Source organism: Myxocyprinus asiaticus, chromosome 33, assembly GCF_019703515.2.
Source record: "Myxocyprinus asiaticus isolate MX2 ecotype Aquarium Trade chromosome 33, UBuf_Myxa_2, whole genome shotgun sequence".
In the NCBI taxonomy this organism is placed as follows: domain Eukaryota; kingdom Metazoa; phylum Chordata; class Actinopteri; order Cypriniformes; family Catostomidae; genus Myxocyprinus; species Myxocyprinus asiaticus.
In genome coordinates, this window is record NC_059376.1 from 17,624,327 (window position 1) to 17,646,922 (window position 22,596).

At 40.3% G+C, this 22,596-nt stretch overlaps 1 protein-coding gene across 2 annotated transcripts in view; it reads right to left on the minus strand.

The window, feature by feature from the left end:
- Positions 1–22,596, minus strand: part of LOC127424127 (uncharacterized) — a 57,973-nt gene that overhangs the window by 30,881 nt on the left and 4,496 nt on the right. The window contains exons 1-6 of one of the 2 annotated variants that reach the window (XM_051669048.1): positions 21,190–21,306; positions 20,735–20,828; positions 13,447–14,761; positions 7,679–7,757; positions 2,948–6,139; positions 2,725–2,850 (exon numbers count right to left, since the gene is read on the minus strand). In XM_051669048.1, the coding sequence (XP_051525008.1) occupies positions 2,725–2,850; positions 2,948–6,139; positions 7,679–7,757; positions 13,447–14,753 (4,704 nt within the window). In that variant the 5' untranslated portion in view covers positions 14,754–14,761; positions 20,735–20,828; positions 21,190–21,306. Of the gene's footprint in view, positions 1–2,724; positions 2,851–2,947; positions 6,140–7,678; positions 7,758–13,446; positions 14,762–20,734; positions 20,829–21,189; positions 21,307–22,596 lie in introns of those variants that run through there. The other variant, XM_051669047.1, reaches the window with a different exon arrangement.

Sequence of the window (22,596 nt, forward strand, 5' to 3'; positions counted from 1 at the left end):
ACATTTCGTTTGATACGAGTATTTAACATAAAATGATATACATAAATTTTAACTTATTTGTTTTTCTACATATTCTAATTTGTTCAAAAAACACTTATGCTATGAGACAACTACTGTTTATTTTTGTGGAGATATGTTTTTGATACAAATAAAACAGAAGGAAAGAGGATATTCTCAGCTGCCAGATTTTTATAGCTACACTTAGTGAAATTTCACAATCCATGGTGTAATAACTCCATTCATACAGTAGATGGCAATGCATTTATACACACAGAGGGACTCTATAAAGAAGACTGCCTCGTGGAATGAGTCTCAATGGAAACATTTTCCTCTCAATACATACATACAATCTATACATCACCCAGAAATATCTACAACAGCAGATTAATCTGTCAACAAAATCAGGAAAGCTATTTTAAACTATCATACAAAATGCAGAAAATATACAGTACCTAGTGTCATCCACACATATGCATACTCATATTAACCTTGACCAAACATTTTTCAATTTGCTCCATAAACACGATCATGTCAGTTTTTCCTTAAGAGTTACAGTTTTATTCACTGGTACATGTTGCAATTTTGGGAGAAAGTTTTAGAATAGCTCTGCATTACACAGTAACTTTGAGGCACTCCTTTCTGCCATCAGACTGCATTCCTGCACCACCCACTCAAACATACAAGCTCGCTTTAGCCTCCATAGCCAACAGTTAAACAAACAGGCATACAAATACAAACATTCAGCTTTAATGACCCTAAGCCTATATAACTATATCAATATGTTCTATCTTTAACAAGTCTATTTCAACATTGTTAGCCAAGCACCGCATTATAGAAAGGGTCATATGATGGCTGTTTTTCACATTTTCAGGGAACTCCTCCAACATCTGGCCACTAAAAGCTGGTGACATCATCAGAACCCACCAAGCAATCTCTCCATTCTTTGTTTATGTACAATTTCAATGAGAACATGGTGAAGAACTCTTTCTAGCAAGTCAGTCCACTGTCAGCCATCTTTGAAATGCTCACGGGAGGCTAGTTCCAGTCATGACAGTGCAGCTCCTATCTACTTGAATTGGGGTACACCGAAATCTCAAAAACGGTTGGTCAAGATTACGATCAAAGAGCATATTGTAAATCGGAAAAAAAAACCTGGTATCATAAATTGTGCTTCTTTACCTCAGATTAGGCAAAAAAATTCAATTTTCCCAGCTTGTAGAGCTAATGTGTGTTCTCGAGATGATTGACAGGCGATGTCTGTATCTAAAAGTTGACTGGCTCTTTTACCTGTAATGTGGGACTTCCTTTCTACATCCGTTGACCATTGGGCGCTAGAGCTTCTTGGTTGCGTGTTCCAATTTCTTCCAGTCATTTTAATAGAAATGGCCCGTCTGCATGCTGGTACATGTGCAAACCAGTTCTGGGTGATATAGCTTAATTATATCTTAAATTCTGATATTTACAATAAAGATATTGATATATAGATTTGCTCTAATATGGCTTAAGTGATTTATTTTTTATTTTTTTCAATCAGACAAACCATTATTTTAATCAAACAGCCATTGTTGCCAAGATAGATGTTTAATTGCAGGAGTATTTCAATGCAATATTTGCCTACAAACAGGTATTTTACTAAACATTTTTAAACATGTAAACAGGAACTGTGAATAAGTGATGATGCAAACAAATCATTGAACAAATGTTCTGAACTGATTTAATGAAATGACAGTTTGAAAGAAATGATTAATAGGAATAAATTGAACATGCCAACTTGACATTTTTGCTATTGAGGTGTAAATCAGAGATTATACTAAGGCATTAATCTGGACACATTTGAAAACAGCGTTTTTGTTTTCAAAACGCTCTCCGTCCACACCGAAACATATGAAAATTCTTAATTCCCCTTACTGTGCATGTGAAAAATTGTCGTTCCATGTACAATCTGAAACGCTACTGTGCTTGTGTTACATCTTTGAACGAATGTGAAGATTGTACAAAGTAACATTTATCTTTATCAACGCGGATATCAGACACAACAGTGCTGCTATATCATAGGCCGCCATATTGATTATTTTGGGTTAAATGGACCATGTGACTGTGTCACATGATGAAAGATACATCATAGTTTTCAGATAGATCTGTTTTCCCAGTCAACACTACAATGCGAAGATGCCGTTTTCAAATTTATTTGGTGAGCATTTTCAAAAAGCTCCGCTTTCACTGACAAAAACGGCATCTCCATGTGGACTGAAGGCCAAAATGTAGAGAAAAAGATTTCGTTTTCAAACGAAATTTTTTTAGCGTGGACGTGGCCTAAAATATCTCTGTATTAGGATTTCCACATTCTCGAGTCATGACAAGTTGCCAGCACAAAACTAGTCTACTTAAAATGTATATAGAAAACCTGATGAATCAGTAAAATGGCATTAACATGATTGGCATACTCATGCTGACGGTTAATTTTATAGTACTTGCTTGTTTGTTTGTGATTTAACATCATGCCAACTTCCACAGTTTTATTATGTCAAAAACCAAGTTAAAAAGTCATAAAATTTATAATAATAGGTTTTTAAAATCTATTTTTAATTAAAAAAAAAAAAAAGTTAATTTTATATCAGCAATAAAACAGTACTGATTATACTGTATATTAGACAGAGCGAAAGCGATCGGTATACAAAACAAGTGCCTGTTTTGGCCTGTAAATCTGAGCATGCTCATACTCACCGAGCTCTCTCCATCTCTTTCTCTGTGTGCACTGCGACTTCTGCGAGTTCTCATGTGGACAAGTGGGGCATCAGCAGAATTTTCAATGGGGGCAGACCTTCGACACATACTCCTTGATCGCAATTTCTATACAAGAAGATAGCCACAGTCAAAAGCAACACAAACCCTCCAGTGGAAGAATGTGTGTGTCCAAATGTGTATGCAAGAGGATGTCCTTCCTCACCTGTTGTCCTTTGTCACTGTGTGGTGCACGGTTCTCTCTCTGTCCCTGGGATACCAGCTCCCAGTTTGGGCTCCATATAGGATCAGTGACAGAGGAGGTAGCTACTTGACTACTGGGTACAGAAGACTCTTTCCTAGCTAAAGGTGTTGCAGAAGAAGGGAACAAAGACTCACTGGACCCTCCATTCAAAGGCAATGAGGTCCAGTATCTTTCTGGGGTCAGGATAGGGGCTACAGAGGGTCCAAGACTTGATGGAACAACCAGCGTTGGAGTTTGAATGGAAACCATGGGTGGTGCAAGAGAGGGATGCTGTACAGGAGTAAAGATGGGAGATATGGTGGAGGTAGAAGTTGGTGTCAAATTGGTACCTCTTTCTTCTTGTCGCAAGAGCTGTTGCTCAAAGTTGGACGGTCTGGTGCTAATGGGCCTTCTGGATCCCTCCATGGCTGACACCCAAAGAGGCTCATCTACAGCCAACACTACTTGAGTCTGTCCCCAAACATCAGTTTGTGCATGGGGTAATGCTGAACTGGGCTCAATAAATGAGTGAGATTGTGGCTTAGATCTTTCTGTAGCAAGAGGCAGCGAATGAGGCTGGGCTTGGTGCAGAATTTGAGGTTGCAGAGGTTGCGGGAGTAGAGTTCTCATCCGTTCTCCAGGTGAGGGCTGGAAGAAAGCCTGGGACTGAGGGTAGAACTGGGTCTGAGAAGGAGACTGAACTTGAGGCACTGGGTGGGGCTGGAGAAGATTCTGCTGTATGGCCTGTGGACGAGCTTGAATCATTGAGCCAACACTTTCTGACTCTAAACCTCCAAAGCTTGTTACAGGGAATGTATTGGGTTGGGTTTGGCTCCTGAATGAGTCGATGTCCAAGATGGCTGGTTTGTAAGGCTCATCAACACAAAGTGAGGGCTGTTTCCATCGGGCTGTGGGACTGTTCTCGTGGCTGTCTCGACCAGTCCAAACACCCAGTGAGACAGAGTCTATATCTAGAACTTTGGGCCGAAGTGGAGACGTAGGTATTTTTTCTTGCTCTGCCTCCCGCCACTGACGTTCTACTCCTCTTTGTCGTTCAGGATGCTGATATCTCTCCTCCTCTCTTTCCTTTGTATCCTTCCCTCTCTTTTTCCCTTGCTCTTGCTGGAGTTGCCTTTCTCGCTGTCTGTGCAGCTCAAAATCAAGAAGCTGTCGTCTCTCAAGCTCCTTTATCCTCTCAAGTTCCTCCTGCTCTCTCCTGTTCTCCCTCTCCTCTGCTTTCTGACGCTTCCATCTCTCAATCTCCAGCTCTTTTTGTTTATGTCTTTCAAGTTCTTTCTGCCTCTCTATCTCTCTCTGTCTTTCAATCTCCTGTTGTCTCTCCAGGTCTTGTTGCCTCTCAAGCTCCCTTTGTCTGTCCAGATCTCTTTGCCTTTCCAACTGTCTCTGTCTTTCCTTCTCCATCTCTTTCTGTTTCTCCAGCTCTTGTTGCCTCTCCAATTCCCTCTGCCTTTCTAACTCCTTCAGCCTCTTCATCTCTCTTTTTCTTTCAAGTTCTCTCTGCTTTTGCCTCTCAACTTCCCTCTGTCTCTCCAACTCCAGTTGTCTCTCTCTTTCTTTCTCCATCTCCATCTGTTTTTCAAATTCTCTAAGACTAATCCTCTCCTGGTCAAGCATTCTCTCTTTCTCTCGCTCAAACTCTTTTTGCCGTTGCCTTTCAAACTCTCTCTGCTGCTCAAGCTCTTTTTCCACAGCCTTCATTCTCTCATATTCAATTTGTTTCTGTCGTTCCTTTTCTCGCTGCTTCTGTCTTTCAGTTTCTCTTTGTCTCTCCAGTTCTCTCTGTCTCTCCCTCTCTTGCTCTCTTTGTCTTTCCAACTCTTTCTGTCTCTCCTTCTCTTTCAGTATATCCATTTCTTTTCTCTTTTCTCTCTCAATTTCCTTTTGTTTCTTGATCTCCAAGTCTCTCCGTTTCTTCATTTCTTGCTGCCTTTCCAATTCTTTCATCTTTTCAAACTCTAGTCTTTTTCTCTCTATTTCCATCTCTTCCCTGATTGCCTTTTGTCGTTCCCTTTCTTGCAATCTGTGATCTATCTTCTTTCTAGTGTCATTAATATGTAGTTCCTCTTGCAAATCTCTCTGCATGGCAGCATCTAATGTAGGATTTCTTTTGAATGGAGCAAATGTATCCTGAGGACCCCACTGCCCTGTTCTAACAGAGAATTCATCAAATGGCAACTCATTCATCCCACTGTCCTTTCCACCCATCCATCCTTGTTTACCTCTCCCAAAGATCACATCCTCATCCAACATCTCACCTTGGTGCACAGGCTCTTGAATCTGACCAGTCAGAGCAAAGTATGTGGCTCTAGGTTTGTTCATTTGCTCTTCTGTGTCTAGCATCTTAGGCCGCTTGGGAGCTGCAACTTCCTCTCGTTCCCTCTCCCTCTCTCTTTGTGCTTCTATCAGTTTCTTCCTTTCTGTTTCGCTCTCTTCCTCCTCTTCCTCCAATGCTGCTGCTGCAGACATGTGTAATTCCATCTGCCTTTGTATCTCTTCTTCCATCTTTCTCACCATCTCTTTTTGTCGCTCCCTCTCAGCTCCCATCTCTCGGTTCACCTCTGTGTCAGTCCATTTCTGTAGCGCCCCCACTCGGAGGTAACGAGGAATGCGTGGCTCCATTGGAGGGGCAGCAGATGTACTCTCTTCATCCTTTATCAAGTTACTCATCTCGGGTGGAAGTCTGTCCACTTCCCCTTGGGGAGCTGATCGCCGTGAACGAAGAGTGAGAGCTCTATCCTCAAGCTGAGCAGTTGGTAAAGCTTCACTAACAGCACGGCTTTCTCCAAACAAAGCAACAGTGTCAAAGACATGCTCCACACATACAGGATTGGAAGGAGAAAATTGCTCTCTATAGGTTGCTTTAACTAAACTACCAGGACCATCATCGTCAAGAGCTTTAAAGGTGTTGTCCCGAATCCGCAAAGAGTGGTTCCGTCTGGGCATGGGTACAACTGTGCTTTCCTGCTGTGTTCCTGGGCCTTGTGAGGCACTATCCTCAATCACTTGAACACTATGCCTCTCCACCACATTCTCAAACATAGCTGCTCGTACCGTTTGCACTCCATCACTATTAAAAGTAGAGTGGGTGGGAAAGTCTTGAGCACCCAGGGATGATGTCTTTCTTTCCTCCTGTTTGTTGAACTGTCCTTCGAACTAAAAGATAAAAAATATATATATTTTTAGTAAACAGACTAAATTACAGATTAAACTATATAAACATTTTGATGGATCCACTTTCAGATTCCCTTTCCCTTTGCTGAAAAAATTCATAAGCAGGCAAGAACCTAAAACTTAGTTTGACTTTTAGTCTGACAAAGTAAGCTCTGTCTACAACTTTGTTCCTTTGACAACCCCATGTGTAATTATAGCTTTCACTGACAAGTATGGCATTCAGAGGTAACATTTTCTTTGCTCGGATATGAGCCATCATTACAGTAGGCCGTCTGTATACTGAAGAGGCTAATATTTCATGGTTGATTTAGAGGTAAACTTTGAGAGGGAATAGAGGAAGTGTCTGCTTTAGTGAGCAGACCAGTGTGAATGCAAACAAAAAAAAATGTGCACAATTAAAATTAAATTAGAGACTTAAACAAGCAAATTATCAAATCTTGCAAATTGTTTGTCAAAGTTATTTCACAGAGAAGGGTATAAACAGATAGATAAAAATGGGTGAAGTGCGAGATAGAGACAAATAGAAACAACTGCAATGCAAATGACAGTATTGGAAAATACTTAATAAACAGAGACAATATGGAGAAGAGAATGAAATAAAAAGATGGAGACAGAAGCAAACATTAGGAGCAAATGAGTTTGATGTGTGTGACTGAGAGCAGTGAAATGGGATCTATATGCTCTTTGTCAAAGCTCATAAAGCAGGGTGGGGCATGATGGGGCCATAATCAAAGTGTCCTCTTCTCTTACAGACTGACCTTTCCCACTCCCATCCCTTCGAAGTGTGCATGTTTCATAATCACAATATGACTAACACTACAACTCAGGTTACACGCCTTTGGAGTGCTGCACCTCCAGTGACATCAGAAGTGCCTTTTTAAACCTCATTTGTTTTTCCTCTCTCTTTCTCCCTCAAAGTGAAATCTTTATCTTTTTTAAAGAATGCGTAAAGTTCATTTTTGGGCTCTGACCACACCAGGATAGTAATTGTTTAAAATATTATTGTAACTTTTGAAAAGGATTTTACAATTCATTTTAACAATGTATTATGTTACTTTATCAAACCAATGTAGTGACCATCATAAGAATAATTGTATTAGGGTAGGAACACATAAATACATAACTCCTTGTTTAAAATATCAAAGCTTTCCTGCATTTATAAAAACAGTAAAAAATGGTTTTAAGCAAGAGATTACTTAATCTTAGTTCAACTATTACACTGCGTCTTCAGTCACAGTAAATGGAGTTTAATTAATAACAATTAGTTAAATCAACGAGTGGTCAATCAACTTGTGAAAGACTTATAATGACAAATGTGATAGACAAATGTGATTGTGTATCCTGTGCTTACATTTGTAAATAAAAATAAATAATAATAATAATAATAATAATAATAAAATGCTGATAATAACCAAACATTTAGATTTTGGACTTTGAATCACTCAGTGTGTTGCAATGCAACTTCTAAAGATACTTGATTTTCAACAGAACGATAATTGCCAGTGTTTCATATTCCCATACCTTTTTGCTAAGATCTTCCTCAACCTCCTCGGAACCTCTAGGCTCACTGGAACAAAGGCTGTCATGCTCTGCCTCAAATCTGTAAACAAATAAATTAAATTAGAAACAAATGCTGCCTTCAAGTCACGTCAGAATTAATGTACTGTATGTACAAGATGAGCGTTCATGAATGCAGTGGTGGCCAAAAAATTGGCACCCTTGGTAATTATGAGCAAAGAAGGCTGTGAAAAATGTCTTTGTTTATCCTTTTGATCTTTCATTCAAAATATTCACAAAAATACATCCTCTAATGGATATCAAACAATTGCAAATACAACACAATTTTATAAAAAAAACTAATATTTTTGTCAAATATATGTGTGGCACAATTATTGGCAGCCCTAGAAATTATTATGAGTAAAATATATCTGAAGTATATTCCAATTCATATTTTTAAATTTTTTTAGTACACCTGGATTACTAGGAACATGGCATTTTTCAGCCATGACTTCCTGTTTCAGAGGGGTATAAATATGAAGTAACACACAAGCTAAATTCCCTTAGTCATCTATCACAATGGGTAAGACCAAAGAATAAAGTTATGATGTGCAGCAAAAGGTTGTTGAGCTTCACAAAATGGAAAATGGCTATAAGAAAATAGCTAAAGCATTGAAAATACCCATTTCGGGGCCTGGGTAGCTCAGTGAGTAAAGACGCTGACTATCACACCTGGAGTTGTGAGTTCGAATCCAGGGCATGCTGAGTGACTCCAGCCAGGTCTCCTAAGCAACCAAATTGGCCCAGTTGCTAGGGAGGGCAGAGTCACATGGGTAAACTCCTTGTGGTCTCTATAATGTGGTTCTCGCTCTCGGTGGGGCGCGTGGTGAGTTGTGCGTGGATGCTGCGGAGAATAGCATGAAGCCTCCACACGTACTATGTCAAATCAAATAACTTTTATTGTCACACAACCATATACACAAGTGCAATAGTGGATGAAAGTCTTGGGTGCAGTTCCGAGCAACATAGCAGTCATGACAGTGATGAGACATATACCAATTTACAATAAACATCAGATTTACACAACACAATTGACATATCTAACATACACATAATTACACACAACACAATATACAAATAATAATATACAATGTACAGTATACAATACACACACAATATAGAATACACATTATACAATATAGAATACACATTATACAATAAAAATAGTATATATAGTATATATAACATATACAGTAGGTTGTATTGTACTGTATTGGCATTCAGGCTGTCGAAAGATAGTCAGTTGCCAGTGTGTTGTTAAGAGAGAATATAATTTATGACAGTCCAGTGTGAGATAATAAGATTAATAAAGTGCAGTGCTGATGTATATTGATCATGAGAGATAAAGAGTTCAAAAGTCTGATTGCTTGGGGGAAGAAGCTGTCATGAAGTCGGCTGGTGCGGGTGCTGATGCTGCGATACCGCCTGCCTGATGGTAGTACTGTGAGCAGGCCATGGCTCGGGTGGCTGGAATCTCTGATTATTCTCTGAGCTTTTTTCACACACCACCTGGTATATATGTCCTGGAGGGAGGGAAGCTCACCTCCGATGATGTGTCTGGCAGTTCGCACCACCCTTTGCAGGGCTTTGGGTTTGTGGGCAGTGCTATTGCCGTACCAGGCCATGATGCAGCCAGTCAGGATGCTCTCTACAGTGCATGTGTAGAACCGTGTGAGGATGTGGCGGTTCATTCCAAACTTCCTCAGCCATCTCAGGAAGAAGAGGTGCTGATGAGCCTTCTTCACAACGGCCTCAGTGTGGACGGACCATGTGAGTTCCTCAGTGATGTGGACACCGAGGAACTTGAAGCTGATGACTCTCTCCACCAGTGCTCCATTGATGGTGATGGGTGTTCTCTGTCTCTTCTCCTGAAGTCCACCACAAGCTCCTTTGTCTTGCTGATGTTGAGGGAGATGTTGTGCTCCTGACACCAGGTGTCTCACATAAGTGTTCCTTTTTTCCAGGTGGGAGAGAGCAGTGTGTAGTGTAGATGCAATGGCATCATCAGTGGAGTGGTTGTTGCGGTATGCAAACTGCAGTGAGTCCAGTGAGGGAGGCAGCACAGAGCAGATGTAATCTCTGATTAGTCTCTCAAAGCATTTGCTGATGATGGGGGTCAGAGCAACAGTACTCCAGTCATTTAAGCAAGTGATTTTGGATTGCTTTGGTACAGGCAAAATAGTGGACGTTTTGAAGCATGTGGGGACCACAGACAAGGAGAGGGAAAGGTTGAAAATGTCCGTAAAAACACCAGCCAGTTGGTTTGCGCACACTCTGATGACGTGGCCCAGAATGCCATCTGGACCCGCAGCTTTACGGATATTCACCCGTCGGAAGGATTGGGTTACATCTGCTACAGAGACGGAGAGTGAACTAACCTCTGTAGCTTCGGCCGCGAGAGCTCTCTCCGCGATGGCGGTGTTATTTCCCTCGAAACGAGCATAAAATTTAGCTTATCCGGAAGAGAGGCAGCGGTGTTCACGTCTCCGAGGTGTCTCTGAGGTAAAGCGCTTAACAAGCCACGTGATAAGATGCGAGGATTGGCGGCCTCAGACGCGGAGGCAACTGAGATTCTTCCTCCGCCACCCATATTGAGGCGAGTTACTATGCTACTACGAGGACTTAAGAGCGAATTGGGAATTGGGCATGCCAAATTGGGGAGAAAAGGGGAAAAAAAAATACCCATTTCCACCATAAGGGCAGTAATTAAGTTCCAATTAACTGGAGATGTTAAGAATCGACCTGGAAAAGGATGTGTGTCTATATCGTCTCCAAGCACGGTGAGGAGGATGGTTCGAGTGGCCAAAAATTCTCCAAGGATCACAGCTGGAGAATTGCAAAAATGTGTTGGGCCTTGGGGTCAGAAAGTCTCCAAAACTACAATCAGTCATCACCTACATCACAACAAGTTGTTTGGGAGGGTTTCAAGAAAAAAGCCTCTGCTCTCATCCAACAACAAATTCAAGCATCTTCAGTTTGGCAGACACTAATGGAACTTCAAATGGGAGTGGGATCTATGGTCAGATAAAATAAAAATGGAGCTTGTTGGCTGCAAACACCAGAGATGGGTTTGGTGCACACAGAGAGGAAGCCATATGGAAAAGTACCTCATGGCCACGGTAAATATGGTGGTGGATGTTTAACGTTGTGGGGCTGCTTTTATGCCAAAGGTCCTGGACATCATGTTCGGATACATGGTATCATGGACTATCAAATACCAAAAGATAAAAAAAAAAATAAAAAATAAAAAAATAAAAAATAAAAACCTGACTGCCTCAGCCAGAAAGCTTAAAATGGGCCCTGGTTGGAACTTCCAGCAAGACAATGATCTAAAACACACATCAAAATCAACACAAAAATGGTTCACTGACCACAAAATCAAGGTTCTGCCATGGCCATCCCAGTCTCCTGACCTGAACCCCATAGAAAACCTGTGGGGTGAACTGAAAAGGAGAGTCCACCATGTGGACCTCGGAATTTTAAATATCTGGAGACACTGTGTATGGAGGAATGGTCTCAGAACTCTTGCCATGTGTTCTCCAACCTCATAATGCATTATAGGAGAAGACTCAGAGCTGTTATCTTGGCAAAGGGAGGTTGCACAAAGTACTGAATGAAAGGGTGCCAATAACTGTGCCACACATATATTTGACAAATATATATATATATTTTTTTATTTTTTATTTTATTTTTTTTTTTTATTTTTTTTTTTATAAAACATGTGTTGTGTTTGCAATTGTTTGATATCCAGGATATATTTTTGTGAATATTTTGAATGAAAGATCAAAAGGATAAACAATAAAGAGAAATTTTTCACAACCTTCTTTGCTCATATTTACCAAGGTTGCCAATATTTTTGGCCACCACTGTACCACCACAATGTTAAAATTGACAGTGGGAAACTCTGGGATAAACCACCCTTTCTGATTATGGTTGGTGTTGCTACAAGCCTGCCATATCCGATATTGCTGGGAACTGATCTACCTATACTAGTGGATTTAGTTCAGGAGCTCAGGCCAAGCAGCTAGCTTAGACATCACAGCCCCAAGAGACTATTCAAAATGCACTGCAGGAAATGCCCTTTAGCTCAGTTGCTAGCATAAAAGATAGTTCACCCAAAAATTTATTAATTAAAATTCTCTCATAATTTACTCACCCTCATGCCGTCCCAGAGGTGTATGTCTTTTCCATATTCTTTCTTCTGCAGAACACAAATTATGATTTTTAGAAGAATATTTCAGCTCTGTAGGTCCATACAATGCAAGTGAATGGATGCCAAAATTTTGATGCTCCAAAAAGCACATACAGTCATCATAAAAGTAATCCATATGACTCTGGTGTTTTAATTAATATCTTCAGAAGTGATTTGATAGGTTTGGGTGAGAAACAGATCAATAATTAAGTTCTTTTTCACTAGAAATCCTTCTCCCTGCCCAGTAGGGGGCGATATGCATGAATCACCACAAACACAAGAAAAAGAATGTGAAAGTGGAGATTCACTGTGCAGGGAGGAGAATTTATAATAAAAAAGAACTTATATATTCATCTGTTTCTTACCCACACCTATCATATTGCTTCTTAAGACATTGATTTAACCACTGGAGTCTTAAGGATTACTTTTATGATGGCTTATATGATTTTGGAGCTTCAAAATGTTGACACTCATTCACTTGCATTGTATAGACCTACGGAGCTGAAAAAGTCTTCTAAAAATATTCAATTGAGTTCTGCAGAACAAAGAAAGTCATACACATCTGGGATGGCATAAGGGTGAGTAAATGATGAGAGAATTTTCATTTTTGGGTGAACTATTCCTTTAAGTGAGCCAAGGCCTACAGGGAAGGAGAGGCAACAAAGGCGCAGAGACACTCCTCCAAGTTAGAAAAACCGGAGCTCACTGAGACAGATGTTGTGATTGATTTGCACTTTTCGCACCAAACTACGTTCATCTCTAGGAACCAGAATGCATCTCCTTCCTGAGCAGTATGATGGCTGCGTGGTCCCATGGTGTTTATACTTGCGTACTATTGTTTGTACAGATGGGCATGGTACCTTCAGGCATTTGGAAATTGCTCCCAAGGATGAACCAGACTTGTGGAGGTCCACAATTTTTTTGTGGCTGATTTCTTTTGATTTTCCATGATGTCAAGCAAAGAGGCACTGAGTTTGAAGGTAGGCTTTAAAATACATCCACAGGTACACCTCCAATTCAGTACACCTCCTATCAGAAGCTAATTGTCTAAAGGCTTGACATCATTTTCTGGAATTTTCCAAGCTGCTTAAAGGCACAGTTAACTTAGTGTATGTAAACTTCTGACCCGCTGGAATTGTGATATAGTCAATTAAAAGTGAAACAATCTGTCTGTAAACAATTGTTGGAAAAATTACTTATGTCATGCACAAAGTAGATGCCAAAACTATAGTTTGCTAATATTAAATATATGAAGTGGTTAAAAAAATGAGTTTTAATGACTTCAACCTAAGTGTATGTAAACTTCTGACTTCAACTGTACAACAAAACATATATATTTCATCAACATGTGATTCAAAAATGGTGAAAAAGTTAAAAGAAATTGTGACTAGTTACAGGACTTGAGACACTTTCCCTTATACAATACATTCATATAAATTTGAACCCAAAATCTCTGTCGATTTAAAAAAGGTCCATGGGTGTCCTATGTATGAGTGGAGAACATTTTGAAAAATCAGTTTAGAAAATTACTGGACCTTACCTTTTAGTGCGGTCAGACACTAAGTTGCGTGGCTTATATTGCGGCTTCTGGGGCAGTGATGGCGTAGTAGGCACTTCTTCAGTCAGTTCTTTGATCCGCTGTTTCACACCCACAGCTCCATCAGTGTCTGAGATGGACAGCGATGGTGAACGAGGCTCAGTCCCTTGAGTATCCACATGTGCCACTGAGAAGGGTGAGGAAGAGGAGTCCAAAAGCAGGCTGATGCGCCTTTTTATACTGCTTCCTCCTTCATCCTCAGGTTTAGAGTCATCATCTTTTGATTCCATCTTTTGACTCCTTTTCTCAGTCTCAGGGGGCTTTTTCAGCCCTTCTGCCTTTTCAGCACCATTTTCTTTCTCTCTCTGTGGTGTTTCTGGAGTGTTCTCTTTGCTGTCCTCCTTGGCAGGTCGCCGGTGTAGGGACAGCCCAATTGACTCAAACTTTGAGGTAAGGTCAGAGGAAAGAGGTCGCCTTTCTGCCCAACGAGGGGCAGGTGTAGGGGTTTCCGCCTCAGGCTTAGACTGTGGTGGATTTGGGAGAAACACAGCTGACACTGGCCTGGGTTTTGAACCTTTAGATTGGGGCCGAAGAGCAGCAGGAGAAGAGTCCTCCTTGGCACCAGTATCCTGTTTACTGTCCTCATAATTCAGCCCAGCCTCTGCTAGGTAGCCCATTGATTTAGCACGAGTGATTGAAGAACCAGGTTGTTTATTCCATGAAGCAAAAGGCCAATCTGCATCTGGAGTGGAGGCGTGAACATCAGTCCTGGGTCTAGCTGGAGTGGCTCCAAAACTTGTTCTTCGCAGTACATCCCTAGTTTGGGGTGTTGTGGATTTGTTGGAATCGTTGGAGGCAATGGTAGATGCTGGTTTGAAGGGATGTGCCACTGGTTTGTTTGTTTGCCATGTACTGGGCTTAGGGCTTGTTTTAAAGGCATTGGATTCAGGCAGATTTTGATTTGTGGATGGTAGAGTTGGTTTACTTGCTAGCTGTGGTTTTGGTGTGCTGGGCGGGTCTGGCTTGTAGGAGGCTGACCGAGTGGATTCAGATTTAGGTTTTGGCTGTGGTTTGGGAGCAAGGATAGGTCGTATAGTAGGATTTTTCTCCAGAGCAAAAGGTTTTGGGGTAAGTCTGGGCTTGGGGCCTGGGACAGGCTTGCTAGGTTCTGAGGAAATGATAAGGGGCCCCTGGGGACCACCGGAACCCTCCAACAAGTTCTTGTTGCTAGAGTCTATGAGAGGGCTGAGGTGGAGACGACCCCCAACCATGCTTGGCCGCCCAGCATCAACCTCCACCTGGGCAGCCATCACACCACCTTGAACAAGAAAAAAAATACATAGACAATCAATTAAATCAATGAGATATGTCAGTGGTGACATCACACATCAATCAAAAGCATTTTCTAACTCCTAATAAGGTTAACAGAATCTCTGCATTACATTTGGGCTCAAAAATAAGGATGGCCCGCTGGTGAAATGAAGCATTGTGAAAGATGCCAGTGTGAAAGAGTTTCGGGCCAGTTTCTTTGGGCCAGTGCAGCGCTGCCAATAAATCTTACATTTGCTGATCTAGTATATGATTTTTATGCTTTGAAAACTTGTGGAACATTTGGTTTTCTGTGTTTTTATAATTGTTGTTATGAATTCTGCTGATTTAAACTCGTCACCAAGGTATAAAGTTGGATAAAATTGGTTTTGTCAAAATTGCAAGAATGACTTTTAATTACAAATATGAAGTGACATTTTTTTCTGACACATATAAAAACACATCTGGCACCAACAATCATGCCATGCTCCAAATCACTGAGATCACATTTTTTTCCCCATTCTTATGGTTGATGTGAACATTAACTGAAGCTCCTGACCCATATCTGCATGATTTTATGCACTGCTGCCACATGATTGGCTGATCAGATAATCTCATGGATGACTGTTTGTGCCAGATGGGCTGGTTTGAGTATTTCTGTAACTGCTGTTCTCCAGGGATTTTAATGTAAAACAGTCTCTAGAATTTACTCGGAATGGTGCAAAAAACAAAAAACACCCAGTAAGCAGCAGTACTGCAGACGGAAATGCCTTGTTGATGAGAGAGGTCAACAGATAATGGCCAGACTGGTTCGAACTGACAAAGTCTATAGTAACTCAGATAACCGCTCTGTACAACTGTGGTGAGAAGAATAGCATCTCAGAATGCTATTCTGAGATCCGGGTTGGCACTGTTTTGGCGGCACGAGGGGGACCTACACAATATTATGCAGGTGGTTTTGATGTTGTGGCTGATCTGTGTATACTGTATGTGTGTGTGTATATATATACACAGTATATATACAGTTGTGCTCAAAAGTACCAAGCCAAGACACGGTCAGGTAGACCAAGAAAGATTTCAGCCACAACTGCCAGAAGAATTGTTCGGGATACAAAGGAAAACCCACAGGTAACCTCAGGAGAAATACAGGCTGCTCTGGAAAAAGACGTTTTGGTTGTTTCAAGGAGCACAATATTACAATGAGCAAAATTAACTGCATGGTCGAGTTGCCAGAAAGAAGCCTTTACTGCGCCAATGCCGCAAACAAACCCGATTACAATATGCCCGACAACACCTTGACACTCCTCACAGCTTCTGGCACACTGTAATTTGGAGTGACGAGACAAAAATAGAGCTTTATGGTCACAAGCATAAGCGCAATGTTTGGAGAGGGATCAACAAGGCCTATAGTGAAAAGAATACCATCCCCACTGTGAAGCATAGTGGTGGCTCACTGATGTTTTGGGGGTGAGTGAGCTCTAAAGGCAAGGGGAATCTTGTGAAAATTGATGGCAAGATGAATGCAGCATGTTATCAGAAAATACTGGCAGACAATTTGCATTCTTCTGCACGAAAGCTGCGCATGGGACACTCTTGGACTTTCCAGCACGACAGTGACCCTAAGCACAAGGCCAAGTTGACCCTTCAGTGGTTACAGCAGAAAAAGGTGAAGGATCTGGAGTGGCCAACACAGTCTCCTGACCTTAATATCATCGAGCAATTCTGGGGAGATCTCAAACGTGCGATTCATGCAAGACGACCAAAGACTTTGCATGACCTGGAGGCATTTTGCCAAGACGAATGGGCAGCTATACCACCTGCAAGAATTTGGGGCCTCACAGACAACTATTACAAAAGACTGCACACTGTCACTGATGCTAAAGGGGGTAAAATACAGTATTAAGAACTAAGGGTATGCAGACTTTTGAACAGGGGTTTTCTCTTTTTTTTTCTTTGTTTTTTCTTTGTTGCCATGTTTTGTTTTATGATTGTGCCATTCTGTTATAACCTACAGTTGAATATGGATCCCATAAGAAATAAATGTGTTTTGCCTGCTCACTCATGTTTTCTTTAAAAATGGTACATATATTACCAATTCTCCAAGGGTATGCAAACTTTTGAGCACAACTGTATACACAACAGTTAGTTCCGGTCCTCGAATCTGATTGGACGAGAGATGTTCCATGAGCACTGTTGGTCTCACACCATCAGTACTCAGATGCTTCACTGTGTGTATCACTCCGCTTGTGTTCATGCCATTCTAAACCAGTGTAAGAGCAGTGCATATGTGTTAAGAACTACCGTATTACATTACATATGTTAGCCAGCAGGTGGTGGCAAAAGATAATTTTTGTGTGTAATATGAGCCAGTTAGGTGACGTGAAGTGAATCCGTGTCAGCCACTGTAAAAATACAACAGTGCTCTGTGATCGCTCGTATTACTGCTACACTACTAAAGCTAGGAAATTAGTAGTGTAAATGACTTTAAACGAACAACTTCAGCATTAAGGCTCATCACAGCTGAGAGACACAACAGACTGATTAATTACACAACTCAAGGCGCTTACCTCTTACTGGAGTTTCCACATTGGAGATGACATGCTGTTTAAAATGGCATAGGAGATTGCGGTTTCTATAGTGAAAGACTCTTGCGCACCGGCTACCGCGATATAGGAAGAAATACCCCTGCTTGGATGGCTACTTTTCCACTGAGAAAGCTGATCTTCAGAAAGCTTCTCTGTTTGGGTATGGCAACAGGTGATCGCACACGCTCCAGCATTCTCTCTCTCTCTCTCTCTCTCTCTCTCTCTCTCTCTCTTTCACACACACACACACACACACCCATCCTTGTTTATCCAATAACTTGTTAGAAACAGCATAAGCTGTGATACTATTTCTGAAGTGACATTTTTGAATTACTAACGGAGGCTTGAGCACATCATTTGGTTTGAACCAGCAATGTCAGATTCTGATCTGTCGCGTAAGAAAGTAGTTTCATGCACAAATGCGTTTTTATGACCGTACTCAGTTTTTCCTAATTTTTTAAAATGTACTTTTTCATTGAACTGTTATATATAAGCAATATCACACTCGCAATCGCACTATATGGCCCTATATAGCACCATAGGGCCATATAGCACTCTCGATCGTGTGATATTTCTTAAATATATATATATATATATATATATAGATAGAAGAGAGAGAGAGGGAGAGTATGTATATACAGGTGCATCTCAATAAATTAGAATGTCGTGGAAAAGTTCATTTATTTCAGTAATTCAACTCAAATTGTGAAACTCGTGTATTAAATAAATTCAATGCACACAGACTGAAGTAGTTTAAGTCTTTGGTTCTTTTAATTGTGATGATTTTGGCTCACATTTAACAAAAACCCACCAATTCACTATCTCAAAAAATTAGAATACATCATAAGACCAATAAAAAAAACATTTTTAGTGAATTGTTGGCCTTCTGGAAAGTATGTTCATTTACTGTATATGTACTCAATACTTGGTAGGGGCTCCTTTTGCTTTAATTACTGCCTCAGTTCGGCGTGGCATGGAGGTGATCAGTTTGTGGCACTGCTGAGGTGGTATGGAAGCCCAGGTTTCTTTGACAGTGGCCTTCAGCTCATCTGCATTTTTTGGTCTCTTGTTTCTCATTTTCCTCTTGACAATACCCCATAGATTCTCTATGGGGTTCAGGTCTGGTGAGTTTGCTGGCCAGTCAAGCACACCAACACCATGGTCATTTAACCAACTTTTGGTGCTTTTGGCAGTGTGGGCAGGTGCCAAATCCTGCTGGAAAATGAAATCAGCATCTTTAAAAAGCTGGTCAGCAGAAGGAAGCATGAAGTGCTCCAAAATTTTCTGGTAAATGGGTGCAGTGACTTTGGTTTTCAAAAAACACAATGGACCAACACCAGCAGATGACTCTGCACCCCAAATCATCACAGACTGTGGAAACTTAACACTGGACTTCAAGCAACTTGGGCTATGAGCTTCTCCACCCTTCCTCCAGACTCTAGGACCTTGGTTTCCAAATGAAATACAAAACTTGCTCTCATCTGAAAAGAGGACTTTGGACCACTGGGCAACAGTCCAGTTCTTCTTCTCCTTAGCCCAGGTAAGACGCCTCTGACATTGTCTGTGGTTCAGGAGTGGCTTAACAAGAGGAATACGACAACTGTTGCCAAATTCCTTGACACGTCTGTGTGTGGTGGCTCTTGATGCCTTGACCCCAGCCTCAGTCCATTCCTTGTGAAGTTCACCCAAATTCTTGAATCGATTTTGCTTGACAATCCTCATAAGGCTGCGGTTCTCTCGGTTGGTTGTGCATCTTTTTCTTCCACACTTTTTCCTTCCACTCAACTTTCTGTTAACATGCTTGGATACAGCACTCTGTGAACAGCCAGCTGCTTTGGCAATGAATGTTTGTGGCTTACCCTCCTTGTGAAGGGTGTCAATGATTGTCTTCTGGACAACTGTCAGATCAGCAGTCTTCCCCATGATTGTGTAGCCTAGTGAACCAAACTGAGAGACCATTTTGAAGGCTCAGGAAACCTTTGCAGGTGTTTTGAGTTGATTAGCTGATTGGCATGTCACCATATTCTAATTTTTTGAGATAGTGAATTGGTGGGTTTTTGTTAAATGTGAGCCAAAATCATCACAATTAAAAGAACCAAAGACTTAAACTACTTCAGTCTGTGTGCACTGAATTTATTTAATACATGAGTTTCACAATTTGAGTTGAATTACTGAAATAAATGAACTTTTCCACAACATTCTAATTTATTGAGATGCACCTGTATATATATATATATATATATATATATATATATACACACACACACACACACACACACTGTAAATATACTTTTTCCAAAATGTTGGCAGGGCAAGTAAGAATCTGAACTACTGGGCAGACCAGACCAGCAAAAAAAAATTCCATATTGTCGATGGGACCTGAACATTTTATTAGTGATGCAACAAAAAAGGTCAATCTTAAACAAAACAAAACATTCTGGATACACTGGACTCCAAAACTAATTGTAGCCTTTTTTTTTTTTTTTAATAACAACCAAAATTGTACTCATTTTATATATTTCTAACTTCTATCAGTGACTAAATTACATTCTTGCTTCAATATGTAATCCATCATCTACCAATGTTTACATTATGCAATTAAAACTGGATCATTTTACATGCACATTGTTTTTTTCTTCATATCAAATGGAAGTTATCAGATTTTAAAGTAACAAGTTCAGTTTTTTGCACAAGATTTTCAACACATTTACTCTTTTGGCTGAAAACCGAAAATGGCATAGTATGGCATGTTCGGCCAAACATTTTCCTGGCCGAAATTACAGTGTTATCACTACATTTTAAACTCCCGAATAAATCAGAATGAAAAAAAAGTGTACTCAGAAATCCTTTTGTGGTGGGGTGTGTCTATGAACCCAAAGCAAAATCACATTGCTCTCTTACTCTCTTCCTCGTCATTGCTGTGGACTTTGCCTTGGCAGATACAGAGCTCACAAGAGCACATTGAGCATTTTACTGACATACCATTAATCAGATGCAGTGTGTGTATGGCTGCATTAAATCAGGATGATTGGACATTGCCCAGGAGGGAGGGATCAACTTGCTGAATTAAGAATGCAGACTGAGAATAGGTCTGTGTAAAAATCCTGCTCGGTTCTGCTCCTTAAGGCACATACACATCAAACATTAGGAATTCACAGGAGGATCCAGTGAGCCATATGCGCTAATGCAATACACATGTCAGTCTTGGAAGCCCCATGCTATCATACACGTGTTCACAATCAGATGGGCACACAGACCTTTTCAAAACACACCAGTAAAACGTGCTTCATTTCACATTCACATACCTTTGTAAATGCACATACGTATGCCATGCTTCTCAGTGCAGTTATCAAATTGTGCTTTGTCTGCAATTGTCCAACACCACAATAATAACTCACCTGCCTGGTTGTCAACCGTCTGCAGTGGAGCCCTGGTTTCTGTGGTAACCGCAGAGTGATGTCATATCATATAGAGAGGAGGCGGAGCCAGACTCTGTTGCAGAGAATACAGCATGGTCAGACAGATAATTTTGTACATCTAAGCATCAGTGTCCTTTGTAATAAACAACCACACATGCACAAACACAAACACACACACACATACACACTTGTTGCCAGAGAGGCTGTGTGCTAATCACAGCTTGATGTAATCACTAACCATCATTATTGAAGACTCAAACAAGAACGTCTACAAAGACTTTTGAGAAGCATTTGCACACATAACACAGCCACAAATACACAGTAAATACGTATCCAAATTGAACACATGTTGCAACATGCAAAGACTTAATCAATCTCTTTTACAAACAAATGAACACAGCAAGCAAACACATCGACCGAAGCAAGATATTTACCAGCACGATTGACCTACATCTACAGATCACCAAACAAACCATTTGATATGACTCCGTTAGTGAAATCTTAACTGTGTGGTTGCGCAAGGGGGACAGAAGTTGTACATGGAAGGAGGGGGATGGCTAACAGACAATCAGCAAGAAAACGAGGGAGAAAGACTCCGAAGGAAGGAAAGGAGGAGGATCATGGTCAGAGTATGTGGACTGGCAGTCTGTAGACAGGAAACGCCTTTGCAAAGCTGGAATGTTTAATATCTACAGCTTCAAAACCAGAGTGTTTAGTGAAGTAGTTCTGACATTCCACAGAGACGTTTACACACAAACACAATATAGCCATTGACATAGAAACATTAAAATAGAGTTGAACAAGATGTAAGATGTAAAAATCAAGGCAGAGAGAAGTCAGACTGATTCTTGGAAACAGCACTTGGGTGAATCTTAACAAAAAATAAAAAATACTGTAAAGAAATGTCTGGGCTGAAATTTGCAAAGAAAGAAAAGAATGTTTATGGTGCATAAAGAAAAGGAAAATTATAATAAATCACTGCATCTGGTTTGGATTTTTATTCTATTTTTTATTTTTTTCATTACTGTATTACAGTAATGGGAATGAGAATATTTTGCATTACAGTAATGAGAATTTTAGGGGAGAAATGTGCTCAGCTGTCATGAAAATAATGTGACAGTGCAATCTTAATGGCTGAAATATGACTCAAACATTTCTTGATTAACTCATAGTTTTAAAGATGCCATGAAAACAAAATTGGAGTTTTGTGGCTTTTAGTCCATTTTTATTAGCTTTGAAGCCATTTATCCTAGAGGTCGACCGATAGTGGATTTTGTCAATACTGTGATAAAAAAAATTCTTTCCTTACTATGATGAGAACAGACAAAGAGTCCTAAATGAATAAAATCCCAGATGCAGTTTATTGTTCAACCAAAATCCCCAAAATAACTAGAAGAAATTAAGATTTGGACTTTTAAGTATAAACAAACCAGAAACACACCAGAACTCTTATTTTGAAATGATGAAATAATGAAAAAACTATCGGCAACTATCGCCATAGATTTTTGCCAATAACGATAGTTCCAAAAAGCAACTATTGGCACCAATTAATTGGTAAAACCGATATATTGGTCTATCTCTAATCTGGCCAATAGTGCAGTGGTTCTTTTTTTTTTCTTTTTTTTTGTGAAGTCCCCCTTTGAAACAAGAAAAAAAATTGCACCCCCACCCCATATCTGAGCTAATATAAATCTAATCAAAAGAATATCTTTTTTTATTATTGGAAAAAAAAAAAAAAACTGCTTTTAAAACTTTAAATGAACTTTGTTTTAACTTCAAGTCATGAAAAAAGTAATTGGAAAAATAAAATGAAGCACTCAAATGAATCTGAATGAACTTTT